Genomic DNA, 23,693 nt, shown 5'->3' with positions numbered 1-23,693 from the left:
GAAGGCCAAGGATTGGTTGTATGAGTTGGCTCCCGGAACTGTCACATCATGGGAGAGTATGAAGCGAGCCTTCTTAGAAAAGTTCTTTCCGACATCACGAGTCATTCTTCTTCGCAAGAAGATTAGTGGAATTCAGCAAAGCCAAGGTGAATCTTTCCCAACTTATTATGAACGTTTTAAAACTCTTGTTGCTTCATGTCCACAGCACCAGATGAAGGAGGAGCTACTTCTTCAATATTTTTACGAAGGCCTTTTACCACTTGAACGGTAAATGTTGGATGCATCTGCGGGAGGAGCTCTAGTGGACAAGACGCCTAGGGATGCCAAAACTCTCATTGCCAATCGAGCACTCAATGCACAACAATATGAAGGTGTTGGGCAGAGAGACACCCCACGGCCACAACATGTAAATGAGGTAAGTTCTATTTCTGAGTTACAATCCCAAATGGCTAACCTTACGTCTATGTTATCGCAGTTTGTTGAAGGCCCTAAGACGCAAGGAACTACAATCTGTGGTGTATGCTCCATTCAAGGACACCAATCTGATCAATGCCCTCAATTAATTGAGAACGGAGGGTGGGAATCTGCCAATGTCGTGGGCTATGGGAATCAGAACCAACCAAGAGGTGATCCTTTCTCCAACACATACAATCAGGGATGGCGTGACCACCCCAATTTCAGATGGAGAGATGCACCACAATATGGCCAACAAAGTGGATTCCGACAACCCCCGGGTTTCTTTCCAAGGCCAATGGCACCACAACCACCTCCTCAAGCACAATCATCCCAAACCAACTCAGGTACGTCTATGAATGACGATAAAACATATCAGTTACTAACCACAATGGCGCAGGGAATGCAGAACCAAGCAAAGGAGGTTAATGAGCTGAAGAAGCAAATGGGCCAAATGGCCGAATTTTTGGGACAAATTCGTGAAAACGGTAAGTTACCAAGCACTACGGTAGTCAATCCCAAGGGTGGTTTCGAATCTGCGAAAGCTATCACACTAAGAAGTGGGAAAGAAGTGGGAAACAAGGAAGATGAGAAGATACGAATCGAAGAAGAGGAGAAAAATCACCCCACGGCAAGGGTGGTACCACCCATGCCACAACCATCTACGACCCTCCATCCATCCACCTCAGGTAAGGTTGTCCCAAATGTTGTGATTTCGAACACTAATCTGCCCGATGTTCCTTTCCCTCGCAGATTTGCGCAATCGAAGAAGGAAGAAAGCGAAAAAGACATTTTGGATACCTTTCGAAAAGTCCAAGTAAACATTCCTTTACTTGATGCTATTAAGCAAGTACCCAGGTATGCAAAATTTTTAAAAGAATTATGCACAACTAGGAAAAGAATTTCAAACAAGGAAGTTGTAAAAGTAAGTGAGAATGTATCAGCGGTTTTGCAACGAAAGTTGCCTCCAAAATGTAAGGACCCAGGGAGCTTTACTATCCCATGCACAATTGGAAACACTAGATTTGAGCAATGCATGTTAGATTTAGGTGCTTCTATTAATGTTATGCCATATTCCATTTATGCATCTATGAACCTGGGTGAGTTAAAACAAGATGGCGTTATAATTCAATTGGCTGATCGTTCTAACGCTTATCCCAAGGGAGTCCTTGAGGATGTTTTAGTGCAGGTCAATCATCTTATCTTTCCTGCAGATTTTTATGTCTTAGAAATGGAGGATTCGAGCCATGCTCCATCATTGCCAATCTTGCTAGGCCGTCCATTCATGAAAACAGCGAGAACAAAGATAGATGTGTATACGGGAACATTAACAATGGAATTTGACGGGGACATTATTCGTTTTAATCTTTCTGAAACTATTAAATATCCAATTGAGGACCATTCTTGTTTTGCTATTGACATTGTTGATTCTTTGGCACAGGTACATTTGAATCGAAGGAACGAAGATGCACTTGAAGTAGCCTTAGTGCACGGCATAGGAGCAAGAAATGAGGGTAGGGGAAGCCTGGCAAGCCACGGCATGGAATCTGACCATATTGCCGTGCCCCCTTGTAGTGAAGTGCTTGAAATGGTCGCGGCCCTTGAGTCATTGCCCTCACACTCTGGTAAGTCTCCACTCTCACTTTTAGATTCAGTTTTGACTAACAAGTTACTTCCATCAATTGTGCAGCCACCTACACTTGAGTTAAAGCCATTACCTAGTCACTTGAAGTATGTTTTCTTGGGAGAAGATCAGACACTACCTGTCATCATTTCTAGTTCACTCACGGCCCAAGAAGAAGACAAGTTGATAAGGGTGTTAAAGGAGCACAAACCTGCCATTGGATGGACCTTGGCGGATATCAAAGGCATTAGTCCCACCACATGCATGCATCGCATCCTTTTGGAGGAGGGAGCCAAGCCATCTCGTGAAGCTCAACGTCGCCTTAATCCACCCATGTTGGAAGTAGTAAAAAAGGAGATTATAAAATTGCTTGATTGTGGTGTTATATATCCTATTTCTGATAGTCGTTGGGTGTCACCCGTGCAGGTTGTTCCAAAGAAGTCCGGAGTCACGGTGGTGAAGAATGAAGAATAAGAGCTTGTACCCACTCGTGTTGTGACAGGTTGGCGTGTGTGTATTGATTACAGGAAGTTAAATGCCATGACAAGGAAGGATCACTTTCCATTGCCATTCCTGGACCAAATGCTAGAAAGGTTAGCCGGTTATAAATTTTATTGCTTTCTTGATGGATATTCCGGATATAACCAAATTGTGATAGCTCCAGAGGATCAGGAAAAGACAACTTTCACGTGCCCCTTTGGCACCTTTGCATATCGACGTATGCCATTTGGGTTGTGCAATGCCCCTGCAACATTTCAACGATGCATGGTGAGTATATTCTCTGATTATGTGGAGAAGATTATTGAGATATTCATGGATGATTTTAGCGTGTTTGGTAATTCATTCGATCATTGCTTGAATAATCTGACCTTAATTTTGAAACGTTGTGTTGAAACGAATCTTGTGCTTAATTGGGAAAAATGTCATTTCATGGTTAAGCAAGGTATTGTTCTAGGACATATTATTTCTGAAAAAGGCATTGAAGTGGATAAATCTAAGGTAGACCTTGTTCGTCACTTACCCTCTCCAACTTCGGTTAGAGAGATTCGTTCGTTTCTTGGTCATGCAGGTTTTTATAGGCGCTTCATAAAGGATTTCTCCAAGATTGCGCAGCCACTATGCCGATTGTTTCAAAAGGAGGTGGTTTTCGAGTTCAACGAGGCGTGTGAGAAGGCATTCAACCACCTCAAGGAGGCTCTCACTTCGGCTCCCATTATCACACCTCCAGATTGGAGCCTTCCATTCGAGTTGATGTGCGATGCTTCGGACTATGCGATTGGTGCTGTTTTGGGGCAGCGAAAGAATAAACAACCTCATGTTATTTATTATGCATCTAGGACACTAAATGATGCTCAATTGAATTACTCAACCACTGAAAAAGAATTACTTGCTGTGGTATTTGCATTAGATAAGTTTCGATCATACTTACTTGGTACTAAAGTTATTATTTTTACTGATCATGCAGCTCTCAAGTATTTGCTCACGAAGAAGGAAGCTAAGCCTAGACTAATTCGATGGCTGTTGCTTTTACAAAGTTTGACATTGAGATTCGAGATAAGAAGGGAGTAGAGAATGTGGTGGCTGACCACCTCAGTCGAATGGTACATGAGGAAGCATCGCCAATTCCTGAAACCTTTCCCGATGAGCAATTAATGTCCATCCAGGTAAGTGAGCCTTGGTATGCAGATTTGGTGAACTTTTTGGTATCTAAACACACCCCTAGCACACTTAATAGGAATCAACGTGATAAGCTGATAAAGGATGCTAGGTTTTATGTCTGGGATGACCCATACCTTTGGAAATTTTGTCCTGATCAAATTGTACGACGTTGTGTGAATGAATCTGAGTTTCAATCTATTTTAACATTTTGTCATTCATATGCATGTGGGGGACATTTTGGCACCCAACGCACTGCACTTAAAGTTTTAGAATGCGGGTTTTATTGGCCAACCATTTTTAAGGATGCTAGGACATTTTGCCTTACATGTGATCGTTGTCAACGAATGGGTAATATAAGTGTTAAGGATCAAATGCCACAAAACCCTATACTTTCTGTTGAAATATTTGATGTGTGGGGAATTGATTTTATGGGTCCCTTTCCTTCCTTCCATGGTTTTATCTATATCTTGTTGGCGGTGGATTATGTTTCCAAATGGGTGGAAGCAAAAGCCACCCGTACTAACGATTCCAAAGTGGTTGCAGATTTTGTGAAGTCTAACATTTTTGCTAGGTTTGGAATGCCTCGAGTCCTTATAAGTGATGGAGGTTCACATTTTTGTAATCGCACAATCGAGGCACTGCTTAAGAAGTACAAAGTTACACATAGGGTTTCGACACCCTATCATCCTCAAACAAGCGGGCAAGCCGAGGTGTCGAATCGCGAGATAAAACAGATTCTTGAGAAGACGGTTGGCCCAACAAGAAAAGATTGGAGCTTGAGGTTAGAGGATGCATTGTGGGCTTATAGGACCGCCTACAAAACACCCATAGGAATGTCCCCATTTCGGCTTGTGTATGGCAAACCATGTCACTTACCGGTGGAATTGGAGCACAAGGCTCATTGGGCCGTGAGGAAGTTCAACATGGATGTAGATGAGGCGGGAATTCATCGTAAGCTTCAATTGAATGAACTTGAGGAGATACGGAATGAAGCTTACGAGAATGCTCGACTTTACAAGGAAAAGACAAAGGCCTTTCATGACAAGATGATTCGCACCAAGTCCTTCTCTGTTGGACAGAAAGTGTTGTTATTTAATTCTCGTCTTCGTCTATTTCCGGGTAAGTTACGTTCACGTTGGATTGGACCCTTTGTTATTACTAATGTTTTTCCTCATGGTGCAGTCCAAGTTCGTAGTTTCAAAACAGGTCAAGAGTTCAAGGTGAATGGGCATCGCTTGAAGCCTTACTACGAGAGCTTTGTAGAACATGATGTGGAGGAGACCACCCACTATGCCGTGGGTTCCCATGAAGGTTGATCAATGTGGCATCGTCCGGCTGCAAGACGTAAAAGAAAGCGCTACTTGGGAGGCAACCCATGCACTCAACAAAGGAAGAACTTGGGAATCGCTCCACACTCAGATTTGCGTCCCTAAACCCTTTTCCTTTGTTGCTTACTTTTTGTTATGTGTAATGTGTTCAATTGTGTCTAAAACATTGAGGACAATGTTTAGTTTAAGTGTGGGGGGGTAACATTCTGTTTTGAGATATTTTTGCATGAAATTCGTAGGGTATTACCACCTAACATGTCTAAACTTGTTTTCCACTGTTTTTAAGTGTTTTTAAGCTATTTTTAGAGTCTTTTTATGTGTTATTTTGAAAAATCCGAAAATCCCCTAAAAATTTGAAAAATTGTTTTGAAAAACCCAAAAAGAGTTGTGTTTGTGTGTTTGTTTGTGTCGTAGGTTACCTTCCAACACAATGATGAGGATTTGGTTTTTAATTGCATGATGGTTAAAGAAAGTTACAAACATGGATGAACGTTTGATATACTCTTTGGTTTATGCTTGTTTGTAGTTATAGTTTACGAATTCACATGTAATCACAAATGATAAAAATCAGTTTTTGTAACATGCTTGAAAGAATGAACTCAAACTAATGCTACATCCCTGTGAGACTTGAGCCTAAACGTTATTTGGAGAGTTAAAATCTGTGCATCATTGTTTTCTAAGTCGTTGCATGATCTCATTATTCTTTGCTTGGTTACTACTTAGAAGGCGTTTCATCACTTAGTTCCAAATGCTAGAACTCATGCCCATTTCATTCAAAGCATGTCATTGATTTGCATAACACATATTAGATGAAGTTGTGTAGTGACCACCATAAAAGCCAAACAGCCATGTGTCCTTCACTCATTTTGTGTTTAAGTTTAACCCCATTGAGCCGTGTTAGCCCATGTTCTTTGTTAACCCACATTATCCTCACCTAGCCTAGAATAGGACCATCCGTACCCTTGTTCTTGAAGCATAGTAAGCATGAATGAATTCCCTTTGATTAATGTGCTGTAGGAAATAAGTGTGGGGGAAGGATTATTGATATGAGTTATGTGTCATAGGCACGGCTAAAAAAAAAAAAAAAAAAAAAAAAAAAAAAAAAGAAAAAAAAAAAGAAAAAAAAAAGTGAAAAAAAAAAAAAAAAAAAAAGAGTTGAAAAGTATTGTTTGGTGAAGTAAGGGCCCAAAACAATGAATTAGGCCCTAAGAGTTGTTTGAATCTCCCCTATTTGTCTAAAAGTTGATTTCTGCATTCTAAGGGAATTCTAGGACTTAATTTCGATACTTTGCTTGCTATTGCTTAAAGAACTTTTGTTTACCCCTACCTTTCCGTGTTAGCCAATACCCCAAGCCCCGTTACCAACCCTTGACTTCTATCTTGAGTGTTGTGCATTTCAATTGTGGAGTTTGAATTTGGTATGAGCATATGGTGTCACTGGTTCTCGCATCTAAGTAGTAGCATTCCATTCATGAGATCATATCTAAACACGTTTAATTACTCCAAAAATTGCTTTCTTTGTTATAACGTATGTGAGTATTAGTCTTTCATGTTTACATCAATCTTCTCACATATAACTAGTGTAGGATGTGTAGTCAGACAATCTGAGTGAAAATTGAGTGTATAACTAGTGAGGAATTGAGGGAGTTCTCTAAGGCATGTTACTACATTCAAAATGTGTTTTAATTGATTAAATGCGAACTAGTGAATGGTGACTATGATTAAGTATATGCTTGAGGGGAGGGAAGACTAAAAGCTATGTGAGTAATGATCTTTGACATGTCATGTTTTATTGGAAATCCCTGAGGCAAACGTTGGAAGGTTTAGGTTATGTTTTGTTTGTTTTGTTTCGTTTTGTTTAGTTTAGTTTTGTTTTGCTCGAGGACTAGCAAAAGTTAAGTGTGGGGGAATTTGATAGGAGCATATTCATGCGACTTAATTAGCTTGTTCTCGTGCATTTATGTTGTGTTTACTTAGCTATTTTAGTGTTTAAGGCCACTTTTGTGTATTTTCAGATTATAAGGCCAAAGTGTGCAAGAAGATGCAAATTGGAGTATTTTGGAGCGAAAGAGGAATGAATGAGTTGAAGACTTGAAGAAACGACGAATTCCTACTCCAACGATGAATTCTTACCAAAACGAGGAATCCTACTCAAACAAGGTTTCCTACTTGAAGTAGGAAAGTTAACCCTAAGTTTCCCATTTTGGTAACCTTTCCTAAACTTAAACGTCCGTATTTTCTAGCCACTTTGACGGCCTTGTATGCATTTTAGGACACAAAACCATGGCCCTAGCCCACTTTAAAGCCCAAGTCGTGCCCTTGCACTTTCTTTTCCTTCCCTTGCCGTGCAAGGGGGGGTATTTAAGTCCATTGTCATTCACTTAAACCCTATTTCCCTCTCCTAACCTAACCCTAGCCTCACCTTGCAGCCATCCCTTTTAATTTCTGATTTTATTTCCTAATTCTAGAAGCTTTTAACTTAATTCTAATTCACCAAAATAAATTAGGGTTTGATTTTCTTAAACCCTAGGTTTTCCACCACCTAGCCGCACCTTAGGGACCTCTCATTATTACTTTTCATATTTTTCAGCCACCAAATAACCTAGCAGCCGCAAGAATCTATCCCATTTTTCCACTAGAAGCCGTGGCCCCCATTTTATCAAAGAACATAAAATCATGCAGCCACCATCCCATTTATTGGGCTCCCAAAACCGTATCCACCCTAATTCTATTCCAGCCGCATTTTGTTCTCCACACCAATTCCAGCATCCCATCCCCCATTTTTACGCAGCCACCATCACCTTTTCTCTCGAATTCTTTCCCTAGCCTCCACCATCACCCACCACTCTAATTATTCACCCTTTTTCTTAAACAGCCGCAGCACCATATCCCATTTTTCTGAACAGCCGCACCTTCCTCCACCTTCACAGCCACCTTCCACACCTTCACACACCATCTACCAACCTTGCCGCACCACCCAACCTCCCTAAATCCATCCCTAACCCAGAAAACCATCCAGAAATTCCCTAAACACTCTCTGCCGCAGCAAGGAGAAGAGGAAAGAGGAGCTTCGACGCGCAGAAATTCAAGTGGATTCGTTGTGCATTCTAGGTGTAATCAATCTTTTGTTCTTTATGTTTAAATTCAATTGTATTTCTCTTTCTGTGAACATGAGAGGCTAAACCCCCTAGTTAGCTAGGGGGTGATTCGAAACCATGATTATATATGTGAAATAAGTTGATTACTTCCAATTATCGTTGCATAAGTTTTGAATACAATTTGCTTAACCGTTTGATTTAAAACTTATTCTTGTATGTTGATTGAGAGTGCACGCTTAATTTGCATGCTTGAATTTGGTGCTAGGATATAAGTTTGTTTCACCTAATCGTTATGAATTTATATTCACAAGTAGTGAAGGTTGCTAGTCACAATCATGTTAAGTAGATTCCTGGCAAGCGTATCATGCTTTTCATAGTTACAAATGCCTTGTCGATGCTTATGATTTCCAAAGAACGTAATGATTCTAACTTATGTCTTTATCATGCTGTTCATATAGAGAATTTGTTAGGAATAATTTGTTTGCGATGCATATTCATCCATTTCAATGATTCTAGGGAAATCTGAAGGTTAATTTAAGCGGACCTAATTAACTTGGAGTATCGAGGTTCATAACTTATTGGATTGATAATTGGAAATTGATTTACGTTGCATATATTTCATGTGTGGAGAAGAACCCCTTAGCTATCCCATCATCCATTGATTCATCCAAATTTTGTCTTAAAATCTACTTTCTTTACAATCTGCCAATTTAGTTTAAATTCGTCCAACCACTATCCCCCCATATTTTGTTGAGTCTTAATCATTCAAATTTGTTTTATTTTGTGTTTTTAAGCATTTGGAGTCATAAACACTTTCAAATTCGTCCAAATTAAGTTCTAGTTTCTGTTTGAGTCAGTTTGATTGTTTTAGGCAGATTTGAGTGTCTCAAATCTGTTTTGAGTCATAGTAGTCTTGTTAAGAGTCTTTAAGCTTAGTTTTTGTGTTTTTAAGTCAATTCAAATTAGATTAGCACCCCTAGTTAATCCCCGGTTAGAACGATCCCTACTTACTTCATTACTACAATTGTCACAAATAGGGTTTAATTTGTGTGTCAACATAATTTTCACACCATGTTTGGACATAATATGGGTTTCCGAAACCATTATTAAGATAGTCTTGATAATATATGTCTAAAACTATAAATCACAAGACAGGTTAGTTGTAGAGATCCATCCATCATGGATCTTAGCAAGCTAGTGGGAGCTATAAGCGTCTTATGAGAAAAGATCAATTGTTTGATTTCTCATAAAGATGTAAATGAATCTTTTTGTTTACTAGGTTTACAAAAGATTAGTGGGAGTTAATCGTATTCCTAAATTTAAATATATATATATATATATATATATGATATATTAATTTTTGGAAATGAAAAGAGTACTTCTTCATTAAAGTTATTCTATAACGATAGAATGTATATGGGAGATATAGTCTATATAATGGAATGGAAATCTATAATGATATATTTCAAGATATAATTGGATTATATCAATCCCTAAAATAGACAAGAGATGCTAGGAAGTTTCTCATTTGATGATAAACTTCAATTAGAATGACAATTCTAGTGAGACTAGGAAGTTGTTCTTCTCAAAGGGAATGTACCCTTTGACTCCCAAAGAAATAATGCGTAAATAGAATCCTTTATGCATAAGCAGAAAGGTGATTTATGTATTTCATATTGTATGAAAAACATTGATATAAGATGTACCTAGAAAGGTACAAGACAATATCAGTGCAAGCCCAGGATCAGAACCATGGCAACTGTCAAGTGAGTCCTTAAGTATTTGAGAAATACTAAAGGATATATTACTCAATAATTGAGAAAGAATTAGAGTAACGTAATGGAAGCGTAAATGTATTAGATTATGAATCTAATCCATCATTGGATATTTCTTCATTATGAATGAAGAGATAAACAGATATCTCTTTATTATGACTAAAAAGATATTTGGATGGAAACATTAAAGTAATGACTTTAGTGTGTTCCATTATGAATGCAAAATATATTGCCATATAGAAGTTTACAACAATGTTGTTTGGATGGGAAAGTTCATTTATGAACTCTCTATTCGGTTCCAACCAGAAAGTGTATGACACTAATGGGGCGATAGCTCAAGCCAGGGAATCAAGGTCTCATCAAGGTCCGAACTCAAATGAGAGACTAAACCACATGATTAGGAATCATGAATAATGGTGACGTCATTATTCTCAAGGTTGCTTCTATGGATAACATATAGATATCCATCTTGTTTAGGCCTACTACTCAGCCATTTATGAAATGAATTACAGAAGAGGTATCATCACTGATAACCAAGCTGATTGGCTCTAGTGCAAGTGGGAGATTGTTGGAAATGTGCCCTAAAACCAATCATATGATGATACTTTACGGACATTTCACAAAGTTAAACTAATGTAGTTTAAATGTAAAGGGCAAAGATTATTGTTTGAGCCGTCTCATATAAATGTTATATGCTTAAACGATAAGTCCAAGGAATATGTGATTGGAAGAATGCGATCTAAAGAAGTTAGATTCATGAGACCATTCTTTCGTTGACACATCCTAAACGTTCCTGATCATAGGATTGTCAATTGGGCATTGACAGTCCGTTAAGATCAGTACGTGCTATGTCTTCTCTTAGGGAGAGTGACTAGTCTCAAGTCATTGGTGTGTGTGACATCAAGACAAGTACGTAGGTGCTCAATAGAGAATGAGTTCACTGAACACGATCAACGAAGAGTTCTCATATTCATGTCACATGAGAACTCATGGTTGGGATAATGCAAATTAGTCTTTTGACCTGAGGCATCACAGTTGTCTTGTGGTTAGGTCCTTAATCTTTGATTATGTCAAAGTCACTCCATCAGGAGGGTGTCCACGACATCGTTGGGGTTAAGCCACTTAGCCATGGAGGCAAGTGAATGCGCAACAAGGGATCTCTGACCTTCAAACTGTTTGAGGGAGAATACTCTATGATATGATTAAAAATCTTTGGCCAAAGTATGAATGAGATTTAGGAATGTGTTCCAAATCACATTCAAGGTAATCATATAAGCACAAGACTCACATTGGATAGTAGACATGAATAAACTATCAAACCAAACAATGTGGTCAAGAGTATTGTATTAGAGAAAGACCGTATTGCATTTGTAATCCTAAAACTGAATAGGTTCTCCACCTCTTCTAATTAGCTTGGGTAACCATGACATGCTGCTAGGCGTCAACCATGGTTTGTGGAAGCCCTAAAAGTGTATTATCACTAACGGGAGAATTGAAAGTAAGTTGCAATTCACAATCGATTAGAAAGAGTTTTAATCGCCCACTGCCTCGCTAAAAGGAACCTAATGGATCGTTCACCGAGTAAGGTAGAGTTTGAAGAAACAACGGAGATGAGTAAGAATAATTAAATGGTTTAATTATTTATCTAAGGCTAGGATTAATTAATATGTTAATTAATCAAACGAATAAGTTCGTTAAAGACCTCGGGTTAGTTTTGGGCCGCAAGGCCCAATGGGATTTGAATGTCAAGCCCATTAACTCAAGTTGTATGACAACTTGAATAAACAAAGGGCTTGAAAGCCCAATAAACCCTATAGGCCGGCCATGTTAGAAGAATAGGGCTTTTGGTCCATTAGGTCACTTATTTGAAGGGACTATATAAAGGACTTTATAGCCTAAAATTCATTAAGGGTTGTTTTTGGGGAAATGATGAGAACACAAGCTCTCATTTCTCTCTAAAATTTCGGCCACCTTGGAGGGATCATCTAGCAATCAAACTCCTCCAAGGTCACTCATTTCTTCTTCATTATGCCTTGGTGATGAATCATTGGAGGTTCTCAATTTTGGGAACTTTGGAGAAACCTTTTTCATCCATCCAAATCCATAGATCTAAGATGCAAGGAATGAAGGCCCTCTCTTTGGGTGATTAGCCTTTGTTTAAATACAAAGAGGAATCTACAAAGGTATATATTTCAACTCACTTTGTTTTGAGTTGATTATTGGTTCACCATTTTACTAGGCTTTGAACATTCATGGGTAATGTTTTGTTTTTAAGTGCATGCTAGCATGATTCCGCCTTTAATTTGTTAATTGCATGTTAATGATGTTGCTTAAATGAACATGTCATCTTCCAAAATAATCCTTCAACTGTAACGGTGAATGTGGTTGTGTAGCAGTAGGCCTCAAGCGGACCAACATAGCTGCGTGCAATATTACATAGCCCCAAGCAGATATCAGCAGTTTGGTTCTCATAACCAAAGTTCGAGCTATCAATTGAAGGCCCTTTATGAAAGCTTCTGCCAAGCCGTTTTGGGTGTGAACATGGGGCATAAGATGTTCCACATCAATCCCTATTGACATGCAATAATCGTCAAAAGTCTGTGACGTAAACTCTCCAGCATTATCCAGTCGAATCAACTTGATTAGATAATTAGGGTGGTGAGCCCTTAGCTTAATGATTTGATCTAGGAGTTTAGCAAACGCGGCGTTGTGTGTGGACAACAAGCAAACATGTGACCATCGTGTCTATGCATCAACCAACACCATAAAGTATCTAAATGGTTCGCAGGTTGGTTGGATAGGTCCACAAATGTCCCCTTGAATCCTTTGAAGAAATTTAGGGGGGTCGTGAATAATCTTTGTATATGAGGGTTGAGTATTCAACTTCCCTAAAGAACACGCTTTACATGGCGGGAGTCCAACATAGGGATGTAAGTTATGCTCGTGTGAAGATTTGAGGATACGGCACATCATGTCATGTCTAGGATGTCCCAAACGGTCATGGCAAAACAACAAAGTGTCCAGGAACTCAAGCATAGGGCCGGCCACATTGTGGGCTTCTATGCTGCGAATGGTTGTGATGTACAACCCACTCGGCAAACATTCTAAGTTCTCGTGAATATGCTTCTGGCCATATTCATACGAAGTGATACAAAGAAATTTAGAACCATGATCTTCAGTGGTTTCAAGATGGTATTGATTATCTCGAATATCTCTAAAACTCAGCAACGTTCTTCCAGAACGTGGAGAATAGAGTGCCTCCTTAATGGTCAGAATTGTACTATTGGACAACATGATACGTGCCTTTCTGTATCATTCAATTAGGTTGGATGAGACTGAGAGAGTTTTCAAATGAGCTTTCTTGGGTATGAAGTTAGTAAAATAGTGTTTTTCACGCAAGATGGTGTGTGTGGTTGCACTATCTGCCAAACAACTAACTTCCCCACTAGACATACCTAGAAATAAATTGATTGAATTGGTCATATGCATAGATATAAGTCCATTCATTCAATTAAACAATTCGAGAAAATAATATCCATTCAAATAACAATCCATAATTCAAACCAAAACCAAACAAATTATTCCAAATACTTAGGAAAATTGTTCAAAATTAAATCATAAACCTAGCAAAATAGGGGGTAGGGCCGGCTACTCTTAGTGGGTTCGGCCACTAGGGGTAAACACCCTAAAAACATGTCTAATTTATTCATCCATAAGAACTTACGCCTCCTGAAAATCTGATATCTCCATTGATGTAGTTGCATCTTCTGAATGATCCACATGTGCAAAGTTAGACTCACAACGGGAATGATACTTGGAAATAGCCTCAAGGGAAGCTCGGCATACGCGTGACCAATGATCCCATAATCCACAACGATAACACATGTCTTGTTTAGTAGAAGCGAGCTGAACGGGAGCTTTGCCCTTGTTCTTAAAGTTTGGGGCCTTAAGGGCAAGTGGTGGACGCTGTTGGGTCACATTTCTTCCCTTAGGTGCGACATTCTGTTGACCTTGGGCTTGTGGTTGGACTTGTCGCCCATTGCCACGGCCACGACGATTCTTTCGTCGTTGATGGTTGCTAGAATAGGTCTCATGCGCTTCAGGCGTGGTGTTCGAGCTAGTGGGTCGAGCTTGATGATTCTTCATAAGAAGCTGGTTCTCTTTTCAGTGAGAAGTAAAACAGAGATCAAATCTTAAAACTTGGTGAATTTCTGTGCCCTATATTGTTGTTGCAGGACAATACTGGTGGCACGGAAGGTCGAATAGGTCTTCTCCAAGAGATTTGATTCGGTTAGTTCCACTTTGCAGAATTTCAACAAAGAACAGATTTAAAGTCCTGGAAACGAAGATGCTGCCAGTCGTGTCTTGCTTCAGGCAAGTATATGTCTTTCTAGTGATCGAAACTGTCAGCTAGAGCAAGCTAGAGGGTGTGTGGGTCCTCCTCAGCGAGATACTCAATCTGCAATGCATCATGGATGTGTCTTTAAATGAAGATCATTGCAATAGCCTTCTGAGCTTTGTCAACAGGTTTGTTGGCGATAGGTGCCTTGATGGTGGCTCTAACGCCCTTTGCAGTTAAATGGAGCTTCACGTCTTGAACCCACTTTAGATAGTTTCTTCCAAAGACTTTTAGAGCGGAGAAATTGAGCTTGTTGAAGGTTGACATATCCCTAAAATAGAGGGAAAAATGTAAGTAGTCATATGGTAAGCCGTAGACCTATATCGTAGAACATACAGGTTTTATAGACATGTATTAGTTTAATTTATGCATGAAAAATACAGCTTTCATGTGGTATGTTTTGAATGAAAACTTCAAGTTTCAAAGGCACTAAATTTGAAACTACAGGTTCAATTTAGTTTTATGAACAATTAGTTCATAATGAGAGGTTCCTGCAAGAAACACAGAATGCAATATACTAATTTGAATATAGTGGATTTAAGGTTCTTCGGGAACTCAAGTGTGAGAGCTTCGTTACTATGAAAGTATGTGATGGTTTAAAGTATAAAAATAAATTATTGAATCGTTAATGCTCAAAAGTGATCTTCAGGTCAATAAGTTTGGATTCATTATCAGATTAATAGACTGCATGTCACTTTTAATTAATTCAATAAATCGGGCCATACAGGGTCGATCGCAGAAGCTAGATGATATTAAAATAATATTATTGGATAAAAAATATAGCCCTAAAATAATTTGGGCTTGGTGTCGTGGGTAAGGGGCACGGATTGGGTGCCTTAAGTATAAGGCAAGGCCCAAAAAAAAAAAGGACCTTGGGTTATGGCTGCAGGCCACGAGGTGGAAGAAATCCCGCAGCCACAACTGGGTTTTCGTTTGGGCCGAATGAGGGTGCACGGGACAAGGCCCAGCAAGAGTTGGCCTTATGGGTGATGCACGGGAGGACAAAAACCCAGCCCCGTGGGCTGGCATGTGGGTTTAAGTGAAGGCCCAACCACAAAAAGACTGGTGTCAGGGCTGCGGGCCAATGCAGCAGGATGGGCATGGGACTTCAGGTCTTGCCAAGGTGAGTGCCAGGCTGAGGCCAGGTGGTGACTTCCACGGTGATAGTGCGGTGGTATGCTGCACCATGTCCTATCCCTCCCCCTCTTTTCTTTTTTTCCAAAATCCCTTAGGGTTTAGGAAAAACCCTAAATATGCTTCTAATTTATTTTGTATAGTTTGACTCACAAATTTCACATAACAATTTAATTGTACGATGCATGAAACAAATATATATATATATATATATATTGACAAATATATAAACATATACAATATATATATATCGAAAGGAAAATATAAACATAGAGGGGTTCATGCATTATAAGGAATGTTTTCATGCTTCGTGGACATTTCAAATATCTTCTTTTATTTTAAGCGTACCTGATTAGCAGAAAACGAATAAACCTTTGATTTTGGCGGATGATAGCCTCGTCCTACGATGCGTCAATTCCTCATCTTCTGGCAAGAGCGTGCTGATAAGGTGTTGTAGGCCTATTTGATCGAACGATCTAGGGTTTAGAGAGAGAGAGAAGGGAGCCGGCCACACTAAGAGAGAAGAGAGATTGATTTAATTGTGAGGTGTCTTTGATTCACCCCATTGTGCCTTTATTTATAGTAGTAGGATAGGTAAAAACCTTTCCCATTAGGATTACAACATTTAATAGGTAATCTAGTCCTAATAGGAATATAAGATATTTTCCCACATGTCATAGGATTTACACAATCACATTTCTATTGTAAATATGATTGCAACAATCTCCCTATTATTATTATTATTATTATTATTATTATTATTATTATTATTATTATTATTATTATTATTATTATTTGTACATGTACTTATTAACCTAGAACTGACCAAGTCAAGGGTTTTGTCCATTATGATTGTATGAGTTTTCCAATCGTCCATACATCAGATTTCTCTGAGAGAGTAAAGTGTTTAAGGCTTTTTAGGGTTGCAAAAGCCCTGAAAATTTGGTAGAATATGGGGTATTTATAGGGATAAGGCCAGCCATATAGTGTTTAATGGAGAGATATTCTCTAAATATTTCCAAGATGTTTAATAGGAGATAATATCTTGAGATAATGGGGGTAATTATCCCTGATTGATTTAAATTAGGATTACTTACTTGATTGGAGTTAATCTTCAATTAGGAATTTATTAAAGATAAGGATTTGGGTAATTAATCCTTATCTTTAATTCCTTGCCAAGGGCAGGTGAGCTCTGGGCAATCGTATTCAATTGCTGAGATCTCCAGGGATGTGAGTTGCACGTGGGAGCATCTGAGAATCCTACCCATTTATTGAGGGCAATCTTGTATTTCTTGAATAAAAGTCCATGTGTCGCCTCTAGAATTTTTGGAATTATTTTAGGCTCCACAAATGCCCCCACACCTACTGTGCTGCACGTAGGAAAATGATTGTAGGTGTAAGAATCCCAAGCTGCTTAGGCTTGTGAAATTGTTTCCTAATTTGAACTTGATATTCTTTCTCGATTTGGAGATAGACTTCTTCTAGGAAAAGGAAAATAATTACCCCCAATACCTATTTAATTCTGCCTTAAGTCAGGTGATTAAATAAGTTTGGAGAGCAATCTTTATTTTAACAAGGAAGAGAAGCTAGAGGAAATTTTTATTCCCCTTCCCCTAGCGTTCTTCTTTTCTTGAATTTTTTGGGAGTCTTGGGACTTGAAAAAATTGGCTTAATAGGGGTTGTGGGTGTGAGTGATACACGACAAGGAGCCACGGGGCTGCTTGGTGGCGTGACATGGGTTGGTTGGAGCGCGGGGACGCTAGGCTGGGCGAGCCATGGGGCTCTAGCCCCTCTAAGTGAGCTCAACACGGGCCAAATTTAGTGGAGCGAACTTGGGTCTATTGTAGCAGGCGAAAGGAAGCGAGAGAGGTTAGGTCAAGAGGCCTTAAGCCTCACTGGCTTATAGTGGAGAGGAAGAGAGGCGCGAGGCACTCGCCTCCTCTCTGTTGAATTGGGCCGTTGGCTTTAGCGCTTGTTTGGAGCACCTGGCGCGTGAAGAAGAGGAAAAGGAGGAGGCACGAGCCTCTTCTTTCGCTGGGCTGCGTGGGTAAGGACTTGGGGCCCTCGGGCAATGCGATCCTCTTTATATATATACACATATAATATTATTATTATTATTAATTTTTTTGAATTCTCTTCTCGCGAGCTGCCCTCTGAATATTTTTCTTCGTGTTTTTTGCAGAGACTTTGAGATGTCTTCATTCGATCGCAAAACTGATGAATATCCTCCACCTTTGTACTGTCATAGTGGTTCTTCCGGCAAGGTGGGCTATTCAAGGCTACAGATGTTAAGATTAACTCCGACGAGCTGTTTCGGGATTTTCTTAAGGCATACAAGCATGTGATTCCATTTAGGTTCGCGTCAAGTGGGTGAAAGATGATAGCGGTCATGAACCATGCGTCGAGGGTGCCTCTGCTAGGATTCACTTTTCCCATGTCGGATCTTTCTCGATAGATAATCTGCTCCATGAAGTGTGCACCTGCTCAATGCTCCCCAAATGCAGTTTGTACAATAGCGGAGTTCTCTAACTTGAGTAGGTTCTTTGATCTTGGTTTGACCATAAATGAATTCTGGTACTTCTTTGAGATCGACCACCAGGAAGGTGTGGGGCAGCTGAGGTCTCGCCGTAGGCTGTTTGATGCTATAAGCAAAGGTGATCATGAGTGGGTGAGAGACACCTTAGAGGTGAATGGAGAGTGGGAGTTGGACTCTTCTCCTGAGCTGCATGCCCCGACTATGTTTATCAGTGGTAAGTGAACTGTTTCATTCTTGTCTTGCTTAAGTTTTTTGTTGAGCTGTTCCATGACTTTAATTTATTGATCATCGTCTTTCTTGCTTTGTGTAGAATCGGAGTTTGGCTCAATTCTAAGGACTTCGGTAGATATGAAGAAGGTGCATGTCGCCTTGGGCATTCATGCTGAGTACCTTGAGTAGCACTGGCTGTTCAGCCCTTTTCACTGGGAGAATGGTGGCTTACCTTTGAGGGAAGAGATAAAACGGATAAAGGATGAGGCATTGGCTCTCCCGATCACAATTGTAGAGCCTGCTACCAATGAAGGCGGAAAGAAAAGATCTTCCTCACCTGCTTATGAGTCTTCGATCGAGAAGAAGCCGATGACTTCTTCTGTTGCTCGTGGGAGTTCGTCTACTGCCGAGAAGCTTGTCATTGATCTAACTTCCCCCAAGAGGGCGAAGATGACCGTTGAGCCTGAGTCTGTGAAACCTGCTGCTCCAAAGGTGACCGCATCCATTGCTGAGAGACTTGCCAAGAGAAAAAGTTCGGTGCCGCCTCCGATTTCCTGGTTTGTATCGAAGCGTCTGTCTAGAGCTAAGTTTGGTTTCGCTTCTGAAAGGCTCACTGCTATGAAGAACGGGAAGGTGGATTCTGCTACTAAGGTGGCGCCTAGGCTTGCTCTTCATTCTATCGCGACTAACTCATCTGCTGAAAAGGGGAAATCTGCCCGTACGAGCAGTTATGTGAGAGATCTATCGAGTCTGAGACTGGTGAGTTTCCCGAGGTTTGTACGCTGCTGAAGGTTGACCTGCTTAATAACGTTGATGCATGCGCCAAGTTTGTTAATAATGTTGGGAAAGTTGTCATATGCTCAAACTCCTTTGTGAAATGTTCTGCCTACTCGAGGAGGTCCTCCCTGATTGCTACAATGCATAAGACTTTAATCCTGGTAGTTGAGTTTATGCACGTAAATCAGGATGCTGTCAAGTTGGCCAAAGAGGCCGAAGTGGCGTTGGTGGCTCAACTTCACTTGGTTGCTGAAAAGATCGAAAAGCTCGAATCTGAACTCAGTCGTTTTGAAGGGGTCTGATATCTTTGCCCCCACTTATCTGCAGCTGGAGATCACTCGTAAGAAGGTTGCCCATTTAAATGTTAGGCTTAGTGCGACCCAAACAATGTTGGAAGTTGTAGAGAAATAAGTCAGTCGTGTTTCTCCAGTGGTTGAGAACCTTGAGCATGTCAATTCGAAGCTACGATCCGCTTGTTTTGCCAAGGATGAGGAGCTTATCTTCATGTATGCTGAAGTGTCTCGTCTTAAGGTGCGTTATCTGCTACAAGAACCTGAAAAATGAACTGAATGAGCCGAAGGGTGCTTACATTGGGCTTGTCGAGGAGAATGTTCAGCTGAAGAATGAGAAAGCTGGTCATAAAGTGGCACTTGCTTCCTGTCTGCCCCAAGTAGTCACTGTATTCAGGGGAAACTGAGCAGTCGTACCACCCATCCACGTCTGGATATTCCATATTAGTTTGACCTCTCACATTGGAGAGCAAACCCATGTGGATGTCGGGGAATTAGTTTACCCTATCGCGCTGGAGAGTTTACCCATGTAAGTGTCGGGAAATTAGTTTACCCTCTCACGTTGGAAAGCTTACACCATGTCTGCGGTGCAGCGGGCGTCTTCTGCTTGTCACAGGGTAGGTCAGTTTGTTTATGCATTTGGCCCAGGTTTTTGAATAATTCATTCAATCTTCATTGAAAATAGAGCCTTTTATTAACTTTGCTTGTAGGCAATAATGGCATAACAACTGATAATTCTTGGCATGCGAGGTCTTGTTCGTCGAGTTGCTTGAGTTTTCAAACTTTTTCGTCTTGAACGAGGTCCAAGAACTGGTGGGAGGTCACATGTAATACTTCCTCAAGTTGTAAGCATTCCACTGTTTGTCGATTTCTTTGTCGCTTATAGTGGTGAGGGTGCAGCTATCCCTTTTGCCTACTCGGGTGATTTTGTAGCCTTCCTAGATAGGAGCCATCTTTTTAGAGCCTTCCCATCAAGCAGTGATAGAGGCTTTTCTAAGGACCAAGTCTTTTGGCTAGAACTACCAGATTTTTGCCCTCTTGTTGTAGCTAGAGAGGAGCTACTGCTGATGGGCCTCAATGCTGGTGATAACCTTTTTACGCTCTTCCACTACCAGGTCTAAGTTGGTGACTATCTCTTTTTCATTCTGCTCGAAATTCGGCAGTATAGTGGTGATGCTTGGCACCATGATGTTGGGATGAATAATCGCCTCAGAATTATACGCCAGGGAGAATGGACTTTCATCGGTTGCTCGTCTTTTTGTGGTGCGATATACCCATAGAACACCGAGGAGCTCATCTGGCCACTTGCCCTTCTTGTTGGAGATAGTCTTCTTAAGGCAGTCGAGGATGGTCTTGTTGGATGGCTTGACCTGCCCGTTGCCCTGCGGGTATCGGGGCATGGACATGTGCTGCTTGATGCCATATTTTTTGAAGAACCTCGCCAAGCTTTGCCCATGAATTGCGGACTATTGTCGGTGACGGTGAAGTGTGGGATGCCGAGCAGTAGATGATGCTCTTCCATATGAAGCGTTTTATGTCCCTTTGGGTAGTTGTAATCATGGGTTCGGCTTCGACCCATTGTGTGAAGTAGTCGGTCGTTACAATCATCATGACTTTGCCCCTAGTAGCAGGCGGCATTGGTTATACCAGGTCAATCGCCTTAGGTTTGGTTGGTTCCTCATCTATGCTTGGCTTTTCCAAGTATTGGATTGGGATGGAGCACATGAGTTGATGGTCTAGCGCTAAGCCCAGGCTTGCTAGTGCGTCTATGTGGGCATTTTCTGCTTGTGGAACCTAAGTGAGGGTGTACGTTTGGAACGTCACTAATTGTTCTCGTACCTTTTCTAGGTATTTGGCCATCCTTGGATGCTTTGCTGCGTACTCCTCTGAGGTTTGGTTAAAGCATTCAGACAATCTTCATTTTTTCAAATAATTGTTTTAGTTCTTTCCATGAGGATAAAGAACTTTGTCATTATTTTGATACGGTTGGAAAAAAGTAGATACTCTTCTTAGAATTGATTTATCCGAATCTATAACCACATTCTCTCATTCTCGACTTTTATACAAAGTGAAATCGGTTATTAAGGTAAGGATGGTGATTAGCTAGGAATTGGAATAGATCTTGAGCTTTTTCATCACTAGGTCTTTTGCCAATCAGAGACTTGCTAGTGGGCTTTATACTATGCTTTGTTGTTTGATGCCTTGAAGCTTAGAGTGATGGCTTGCTCAAGCATTGAGCCGTTCGAAGTAGTAAGAACTAGGCCTTCCCCCGGTCCTTGGTGGTTGGATGATCCATTGACTTGCAAGCGCCAAAAATCCCCATCAAGAGGGGTTGGCACGGCTATGGTGTGCTTGACTGCCTCCTGGGGGTTTTCGAGCTGTGTTGCCGCATTCTTCAGGCTTGGTGATAAGAGCATATTTATGCGACTTAGTTAGCTTGTTTTCTTGCATTTACATAGCTAATTTCTACTTATTATAGTGTCTTAAACTATTTTCGTGTGTTTTTAGGTTCGAATGACAAAGTTGGCAAGAAAGTGCAATTTGAAGCATTTTAGAGCAGTTTTGGGCTTGGAATGGATAGCACATGCATAGAGCTAGGTGGATGGACGAATTTGAAGTTCAAGAGGCTAGGAATGTGCTCAAGAGTTGAAGAAATTAATTCAAGATCAAAGAAGATAAGGAATCAGCTAAGAAGAAAGAAACATTATCCAAAATACCTTATCTTATCCAAACATTATCCAACCTTATCTTATCTTATCCTATCCTAATCTTATCCCACCTTAATTCCAGCTGCAAGGAAGACATCTAAATGACATTACAATACCTACAAATCAGGTTTCTAGAAGCCAAGCCCTCTCCCTAAATCTATGCCGCATACACCCCTTCTAGAAGTTATGTTTCCTGCTGCAAGGACCATTCCTTTTCCTCCCTGGAATCTGATTGAGAAGTGTCATTCTTCCTTGTTGATTTGGAGTCCTAATTCCCTTCCTTTGCAGCCTATGCCATGCCTTTTCTTCTTCCTATAAATACATGATGCCACATCACTCATTCACCACCTATTATTCACCATAATTCGCACTACACATCCATCCTACACAGAAATCACCCTTGTGCCGCAGCTTTGCAAGGAGAAATGAGAGGAGACCATTGGAGCCGTGCCCTGCCATTCAAGCTTTTGGGATTGCTAGAACGTTCCTAGGTGTATTCTATCTTTTGTTTTCAATGTTTAATTTAAGTTATCTTTGTTTAAGTGCGAACATGAGGAACTAAACTTGTTTTAGCTAGAGGTGGATTCAAGGCCTTGAACATATATGTGATATGAATTGATTTCCTCCAATTATTATTTCGTAAAACATGAATGCGATTTACTTATCTGTTTGATTGATAACTTATTCTTGTATGTTGATTAAGGATGTATGCTTAGTTTGCATGCATGAATTTGATGCTAAAATATAAGGGAATTTCACCTAATCGTTATAAACTTATATTTATAAGTAGTGGAAGTCACTAGTCATGATTGAGTTAAGTAAATCCGTGGCAGGAGTATCATGGAGTTTATAGTTACGAATGTCATGTCAATGCTTATGATTTTCATAGAACTTAATGATCTTTGAATGTATCTCTATCATGCAATTCATATAGGGAACTTGATAAGAATAATTTGAATGCGTCACTAAGTCCAATTCAATGAATTTAGGAAAATCTGATGATTAATTTGTGCAGTTCACGGTTAACTTGGGGCATTGCCTTTCAGGGTTTATTGGAATAATAATTGGAAATCGATTCGTATGCATATGCGTCATGTGTGGAGATGAACACTCTAGCTAGCCATTCACCCATTAAAACACCCAATTTCGTCAAAAGTTACTTAGAGTCTTTAAATCTGTTTGTTTTTACTTTAAATTCGTCCAAAACCAAATCCCCTTTTATATTTCGTGTCTTTTAGATAAGAATCTGTTCAAATTGGTTTCTTTTTAGTATTTTGAGTCAAAATAAGTTAGAATTAGTTCAAATCACCTTTTAGTTTCTGTTTTGAGTCAATTTCCTTGTTTTGTGTTGTTTTGAGTCATTCTAGTTTGTTTTGAGTCATTAGAGTCTAGTTTACTGTTTTTGAGTCTAGTTAAGTGTAATTGAGTCTAATTTGAGTAAATTAGCAATCCCTCTTAATCCCCAGCCTAGAACGATCTTTACTTATCTATACTACAATTGTCAAAAGAGGGTTTAATTAGTGTGCTAGTTTATATCACATCACTTGGGGTGAATTCTGCTATGAAATTTGCCAATGCTTAGGTTTTTATCGCCGTGCCGGGTTGGTATACTAAGCCGTATTGGCCTAGTTCCAATGCCCACTTCATCACTTGTTGAGAAGCGTCTGGACTATGCATAACTAATTGCAGTGGGTATTGGGTC

General features: G+C 40.1%; 1 protein-coding gene across 1 annotated transcript; it reads right to left on the bottom strand.

The window, feature by feature from the left end:
• Window positions 1-20,341: 20,341 nt before the first annotated feature.
• On the bottom strand, window positions 20,342-20,689 carry LOC137726778 (uncharacterized). The gene has a single exon (XM_068465740.1). The coding sequence runs from the start codon at window positions 20,687-20,689 to the stop codon at window positions 20,342-20,344; it is 348 nt and encodes a 115-aa protein (XP_068321841.1).
• Window positions 20,690-23,693: the final 3,004 nt, after the last annotated feature.

Source organism: Pyrus communis, chromosome 1 (genome assembly GCF_963583255.1).
Source record: "Pyrus communis chromosome 1, drPyrComm1.1, whole genome shotgun sequence".
NCBI classification, from domain to species: Eukaryota; Viridiplantae; Streptophyta; class Magnoliopsida; order Rosales; family Rosaceae; genus Pyrus; species Pyrus communis.
The sequence above is the reverse complement of the archived record's forward strand: the minus strand, read 5'-3'. Positions and strand labels throughout refer to the sequence as shown.

Coding starts and splice junctions, on each gene's coding strand:
- LOC137726778 (XM_068465740.1), bottom strand. CDS start 20,689: ATGTCCATGCCCCGATACCCGCAGGGCAACGGGCAGGTCAAGCCATCC.